At 25.8% G+C, this 8,024-nt stretch overlaps 1 protein-coding gene across 1 annotated transcript; it reads right to left on the reverse strand.

Moving 5' to 3' along the window:
* Positions 1–4,466: 4,466 nt before the first annotated feature.
* On the reverse strand, positions 4,467–5,133 carry LOC107429905 (nuclear transcription factor Y subunit C-3). Its single transcript, XM_016040679.4, has one exon. The coding sequence runs from the start codon at positions 5,013–5,015 to the stop codon at positions 4,638–4,640; it is 378 nt and encodes a 125-aa protein (XP_015896165.3). The 5' UTR covers positions 5,016–5,133; the 3' UTR covers positions 4,467–4,637.
* Positions 5,134–8,024: the final 2,891 nt, after the last annotated feature.

The raw sequence follows: 8,024 nt of genomic DNA on the forward strand, positions 1-8,024 counted from the left end.
ATGTCAGATTTATGTAATGATCCATTTCATATTCAGCTAACAGCATTGATTTTCATTTTTTTTTTTAAATAATTTTAGATTGTGTGTGGATTTTAACTTTCTGCTGTTCCTGGGAACATTGAAATGTTGAATTAAGAATAGTTGATATTTTCTTTTTTCTTTCAAAAGTTATAAAAAAAAAAAAGAAAAAGAAAAAAGAAGAAGAAGAATAGTTGATTTTTTATGATGCCTTGAAAATGGGTTCTTATTGGTTTAGCTGATTAGCAAGTAACGGACTTAGGATAGGCTATCTGTTCGTTGTGGGCTTTGTATTCTCCTCCGGATTGGGTTTAGCTTACTAGCCCATGGACCACGCGTCACTGCCAATGAAATTGAAGATTTGTGGTGGAATCTATGTGTTTACATAAAATGTTATCCAATCTTTAATTAGCTGTTGTCTGTAATAATCTTTGGACTAAATTTCAATTACATATTTTCATTTAATTATAATCTGAAAATTAGAATTGATATTTTCTTAGTTTTCTATATATATCAAAATAGATTCACCTATTAGTTTTTACAATTAAAAAGCAATATTTTTTTATTCAATAATATTGTAAAATCACAATTATGGTTTTTAGCTATTAAAATTAATGGGAAAAAATTAACAGATAAGAGGTTAATGTTATTTATTCAAGAATGTAGGTGTAATTATTCGAGAATGTAGGTGTAATTGTAATTAATGTAAAACTAATAAGGTTTAAATGTAATATTTTCATTTTTTTAAGCTTAATTTATCTTATGCCTGAGAGAGTAGTGCACATGCTTCACAATTTTATTTTATTTTTGTTTGTAATAGACATATTTCACCATTTAAATTAACCCATTAAATGTGAAAATAATAATAATAATAAATACAAGAGAATTTTTACTTATAATTCCAAAACAATTCTATACAATTTCCATATTTTAAATTTCCACACAACTACCCTTTTAAAGATTTTTTTTTTTTTAAAATTTGAATTAACTAAAAAAATAAAAAATAAAAAATAAAAATTGCTCTCCCTTTATATTGAGCCACGACCAACAAATGCCAGGAGGTCATCGGTGAATGTTTCTCATACAAAGTTTTTTAACAAAATTTATTGATAAATAATCTGGATCTTTCAATCAATTTAATCCAACGGTTTGTGATTATCTTTCTAAAAACTTTAAAATCTCCATATTTAAACATCTTTTATTTTTTACCAAATAATTTATTGACGTCAAAATAAGCTCTCTCTCTCCCCTAAGTAAACCCCTAATCATCTTTTTTCTCTCCTCAACCCAAATTCAATTTTCAACCCTATAGCAGCCACAAACTTATCATTCCTATAATAATCTGTAACAATGCACAATGTCAAATTTATGTAATGATCCATTTCATATCTAGCTAACAGTGTTGATTTTCATTTTTTTCTTTTTTTAAATAATTTTGGATTGTGTGTGGATTTTAACTCTGCTGTTCCTGGGAACATTGAAATGTTATTATATTAAGAATACTTGATTTTTTTTTTCCTTTCAATTAAAAAAAAAAAAAAGAAGAAGAAGATTAGAAGAAAAAGGATAGTTGATTTTTTACGATGCCTTAAAAATGGGTTTCTTATTGGTTTAGATGATTGGCAACGTTAGGACTTAGAATGGGCTCTGTTGATTGTGGGCTTTGTATTAGTGTTTAGCTTATAAACTCATAGAGCATGCTTGATTCGTGATTGAAAATTGAGAATATATTTAATTTTGTGTTTAATAAAATTAAAATGGATTATAGATTTTAAAAAATTTAATAGATTATTCTAAAATTTTATAGATTTTATAAAAAATTTATAAAAATCTAATAAAATTTTTGAAATTAAAATGGAATTTTATATTAATAATTTTATCCATTATTTTATTTTTTAAATATTTTTAAATTTATTAAAATTTATTATTTTTAAAAATATTTAAAAATTAATTATCTTTTCAATACTTTTAAATTTTAAATTTTTTTTATAAAATTCTAATTAAATATATCTAGATTTTAATCAATTTTTATAAAATTTATTAAAATTTGAAGTGAATATTATTAGATTTATATAAACTATTTTAAAATTTAAATCGAATACTTTTAAACTTTTAAACATTTTTAAAATCTTTCAAATTTTAAATTAAATAGACTTATAAAAATTTATGGTGGAATCTATATTTTTACATAAAATGTTATTCAATCTTTAATTAGCCGCTGTATGTGATGATCTTTGGTCTAAATTTCAATTACACCTTTTCGATTTTGTTATAATTGTATTTGAAATCATATTCTCAAAATATTATAATTAATATTTTTTAATTTTTATATTTATTAAAATGAACCCATCTATTAGATTTTACAATTAAAAATTAATATTTCATTATTGAATAGTTTTGTTAAAATACAATTATAATATTTAACTATTAAAATTAACATGTAAAAGTTTATAGATGAAAGATTAATTTTAATTTTTTGAGAATGTAGGTGTTATCGTAATTAGGGTCTAAATGAAATATTTTTATTTCTTTAAGCTTAATTTATCTTATGCCTTAAGAGAGAAGTGCACATGTTTCACAATTTTTTTTTTTTTTGGGTGATAAACATGTTTCACCCTTTAGATTAACCCATTCAAGGCGAAAATAATAGCAATAATAAAAACAAGAGAATTTCTACTTAAAGTCCCACATTTCAAATTTCCACAATTACTCTTTAAATTTTTTACAAATTTTTTTAATAAATAATCTAGATTTTCCAATCAATTTAATTCAATAGTTTATAATTATCCTCTTAAAAACTTTAAAATCTCCATGTTTAGACATCCTTTATATTTTATCAAATAATTTTCTGATGTCAAAATGATCTCTCTCTCCTAATTAAACCCCTAACTATCTTTCTCTCTCCTCATCCCAAATTCAATTGTCAGCCGTATAGCATCCACAAACCTATTATTCCTATAATAATGTGAATTCCAAAAAATGAACAAAAAGGAAGTATATACGTATACCATAATCATGGTGTAGTAAGTAAGGATTGAGATCAAAGCAATATACAATTATAATCTTCACTATCTGTTCTGTATGTTCTTGCAAGTAGAGTTGGAGCAAAATGTGGTCAAAATCTTGAAAGCAATAGAAATATTAAACTTAATATTTAAAAATTTCAGAAAAACAATATTTTATTAAAGCATTAACAATGGGTAAGTAGAATTCAATTCAGTGATATATTTGCATCTCCTTAAAAACCAAAAAAAAAAAAAAAAAAAAAATCTGCGAAATAAAATCTTGGTGCACCCACCCACTGCCTATGAATTGAAGCATCAAATTACACGTACCCATAAAATTGTTCGTCATATCTATATAATTCTTTTTTTTTTTTTCTCTTTGATTGAAAAAAAAAAAAAACACACACACACAAAATATTCGATTGCTAAAATTAGAGTTAAAGAGTTGAATGATTGGGTGAGATAGAGAAAAAGGGTTTGGTAACTTAGGGGAGAGAGAAGGATTGTTTTGGAAAGTTATTATTACAACAAATAATTTACCCAAAAAATAGTATATTTAAATATGAATTAAAAAAAAAAAGAATATGAAGATAAAAGATTTAAAGTCAGTATATAGAATGGTTTTTTTTAATAAAATAGGAATACTTATTTATATGAATTAAAAAAATAAATATATATATTTATATATATGTTTTGTTATTATTTTGAATTAGGTTTAATGCTTAATCTTTATAAAGTTTTTTTTATAAAAAAAATCAAATTCGGTAAAAATAAATAATTAAATATGTATTTTTAATTTAAGATAATGCATCTCAATTTAAGTATATTTCAACTATGATAAGAATATTTATCCTTTAAAAGAAAAAAGTAACAATTCTGAATTTTTTAATAAAAATAGTTATTATTTAAAACGAGAGAATAAATATTTTTATGGAATGAATATTTTTGAAATTTAAAATATATCAAATATAATAATAATCAATCATATGGAATAACTATTCTATTCATACATTTACTCTGTATATCAAATGTGCTTTAAGGATTTTGAAAAAAATAAATACCATTAGATTATATTAATTGAATAGTTTAGATTGTTTATCAAAAATTTTGTTAAAAGCTTTGAATGGGGAACCTATTAGTTGCCGAAATCTATATTATAATTGTTTTTTTGAAAGAAAGAATAAAATGCTATAAAAGAATGCTCGATTAGGTTTTGAGCTTGTGTGGAGGGGTAGAGGAATTAAAAGAAGGAGCTTCATAGGTAAAACCCCAAAGCTAATTCAAAAAGGAAAAGAACAGAAGATGATGGGGATAAAAGATTTGTAGGTAAATTTATTATTTTATGGGTATTTTGGTGATTAAAAAATTTATAAAACTGTATAGAATTATAACTCATCTAAATCTAATTTCATAGTTTCAGTCAAGTCAAAATTCAAATGATAACAAAACAATAACTTTTTTATTTTTTGTTTATACATTTAATAATAACTTAATAATATCAGTATATTATCGAAAACATTCCTAATGATAATAACAACAACAATAATAATAAAACATCAATTTAATAATTATGTACTTTGTGCCCCTAAGATAATTAATTAAACAAAGAGAGAGCTACATTTCCATCACTGCTACCGTTTTCTCCGTGGTGGTGATATGAAGATCAGCAGGATCATCATCATCACAATCAGAAACCAAATTGACTAAAAAGTCAAATATATCAGTGGCTATAACAGCAGAAGCAACATCTTCTCTATGAAGAATCCTCCTTTTCCCTTGGAGAGTTAGCATCCAAGACCTCTTAGTGAGTTCCTGTATGAAAAGCTCACAAGCCTTTGAGAACACAATTGGAGCCTCCCCTGATATCATTTTCACATCCTCCCCAGATTTCTTCATGATCTTCTTGATCCTTGCCAATGGCAAAGAGTGTGGACCAGTTTTCCCTGATATCCCTCCTGATAATATTCCTGAGTATGCTCCTGCTTGCCTCATTTTTGTTTTGTTTTGGTTTTTTTTTTTTTCCTTCTTTCTTTCACTTTCTCGGAAAAAAAAAAGGTTGATTTATTTTCTCTCTCTGGAATATGATTATGTAAAATTATATGAAAGAACGTGGAATACAATATGTGATTCTGTTTACTACTTATATAGGGATGGTTTGGTAGCCAGAGAAAAGATTACGTAAAGAGAGCGTGGCTAGTGGAAGGTATAGGGTATTACTTTGGCCGGCCAGCCTGCTGCTTAATTAAGCCGGCTAAATCCAGGTACTAATTGCCTTTGATATGTAATTTAATTTATGTATTTAAATATTTAATATTTAAGTACATTTTTAAAGCATTTTCTAATTTAATCAAAGTCAAAATAAAACCGTTGAGAGTTTTTTTTTTTTTTTTTTTTTTTTTTTTGAAAGAAAACCTTTGAGAGTTACTAATTAATACAAAATGAAATTATATTGTTATACCCTTATTTACAGTCAACAATAGAAAATAATTGGGATTTGCAGTTCTAGGCCATGATAGATGGGTGAAATGATTGTTCTTTAAGCCTAATTAAAAATTTATAGCTTGAAGGCGTTCTTTGGCCAAGTGATTGGTATTTTCGTAGTTAACTTCGAAGATGGTTTAAGGTTATTGATATAACTTCCACTTAGTAGATATCCAAAGCATTTTCTAAATTAAAAAAAAAGAAAAGAAAAGAAAAACTTCGAGAGCTACTATAACAAATGATGTTATATGATAATTAGATGAAAACCAATCTTCTCAAAACTATATGTTCCATTATTTATATGTTAAATTTTTAAAACTAAAAATCTTCATTGGATAAGTAACAATATTCTTTAGTTCAACACTTTATTATGTGTTACAAAATAGAATATGGATAGTTATTAGGAGATCAAATTTGTAATAATATATATATATATATATATATATATATATCTATATCTATATAATTTAAAGATATTTTTGAAAACCTAGTTATTAATTAGTTGATTGGTTTTAGTACTTAAACTTTCTTCAACCTGAGAAATGTCACATATATATAACTTATTTATGGTTTAAACTACTAGGTTGGCAAATTACTACGCTACTTTAGTACTGCCCAATCACTTTCACATGCTGTCATCTTCAAAATTAGGTTGTGAATAGAATCATCCTTGCCGACAAATTATTACTTTGTGGCATGGCCAAATTCAAACAGATAAATATGATAAACCCCAACTAGCTACTAGCATGCAAATATATATATATATATATATATATTTATATGTTTATGTTTATATGTTAATATATTGCATTAATATATTCAACTTGATCTTTGGTCTTATATTTGGTTTTAAGCCTGAATACCGAAAAAAATGATGGTTGAGATTTGGTCAAAGTTTAATATATAAAGGGCTTAGGGACGATTGGCTCATATCACATATGTGGACGTCGTTGAGATATGGTCTAAATTTAGTGAATAAACTATGCACGGATATAGTCCATTGGCTAAAATTATATTCCAAGGTACTTATTTATGGCCGACAAGTGACAATTATTAATTAATCGTTTTTATTGCTATAGTTGACAACAAATAACTTACAATATCATAGGCTGCTTGTTCACATTTTACGTCTGATCTTTATTAGCAAAATGACTTCTAAATGAATGCATAGCTGAATATAGTCTTTTTCATTTTTTTAGGTAAATGTATTCATACATATGAGAAAGTATTTTATGTACTAATTTTTCTATGTTAGCATTATGAACGTGCAGTCAAGATTTATTCAGTTGTTGCCATCTGTTTCCACCTAAGCAAAAAATTACAGACAGGAAAAAACTCTCACATCAGCACTTTGAGTAAAAAAATAAAAACCCGCAAATATACAAACAATAAAAAAGGCATCCATTTTTGTGTAAGATACACACAAAACAAATGAAAAGGGGTTTGAGCAGTATTAAATTATTACTGATTTCAAATAATTAAGGTGTTGGTTTATTATATATATCAAACTTTAAAAACTCATATATACAAACAATAAAAAAAGGCATCTAGTTTTGTGGAAGATACACAAAACAAATGAAAAGGGATTTGAGAGGTATTAAATTAACACTAATTTTAAAAATTTAAGTTATTAAGATGTGGATTTATTATATATATCAAACTTGTCTAACATTCCCTTTCATTTGTAGGCTATTTTTGATCTTTATGAGCGTCAAACTCTTATAATAATGGGATTTAAGCTATTTTTGGTCTTTACAAGTGCCAATTCTTTAAATCTTATATCAAACTTGTCTAACATTTTTTTTTTTCATGTATAGGCTATTTTTGGTCTTTACGAGTATCAATTTCTTAAATCCTTAAATGGTTGGCAATGTGAGGATGTGAGTTTATTATGTATATAAAACTTGTCTAATATTTCCTCTCACTTGTAGGTCATTTTTAATCTTTACTAGTGTCAATTGGTGGTAATGTGAATGTAGTGGGATTTAAACTATTTTTGGTCTTTACGAGTATCAATTCCTTAAATCATATATCAAACTTATCTAACATTTCCTCTCACTTATAGGTCATTTTTGGTGTTTATGAATGTTAATTCCTTAAATCCTTAAATGAGTGGTAATGTGACAGTAGTGGGATTTAAGTCATTCTTTGTCTTTACGAGTGTCAACTCCTTAAATGAGTGGTAATGTGACGATAACATTCCCTCTCACTTGTAGTCTATTTTTGATCTTTACGAGTGTCTATTCCTTAAATGGGTGGTAATATGATAGTAACATTCCCTCTCATTTGTAGGTTATTTTTGAAGTGGTAATATGATGATGGTGGTATTTAAGTTATTTTTAATCTTCATGAGTGTCAACTCTTTAAATGGGTGGTAATGTAATAGTAACATTCCCTGTCACTTATAGGCCAGTTTTGGTCTTTATGAGTGTCAATTTCTTAAATGGTAACGGTAACATATGCTATTTTTGGTCTTTACGAGTGTTAAATCTTTAAATAGGTGGTAATGTGGCGGTAGTG

The sequence above is a fragment of the Ziziphus jujuba genome, chromosome 6 (assembly GCF_031755915.1).
Source record: "Ziziphus jujuba cultivar Dongzao chromosome 6, ASM3175591v1".
Classification (NCBI taxonomy): Eukaryota; Viridiplantae; Streptophyta; class Magnoliopsida; order Rosales; family Rhamnaceae; genus Ziziphus; species Ziziphus jujuba.

Bases quoted from the DNA above. Each gene is read 5' to 3' on its own strand.
- LOC107429905 (XM_016040679.4), bottom strand. From the start codon at position 5,015: ATGAGGCAAGCAGGAGCATACTCAGGAATATTATCAGGAGGGATATCA.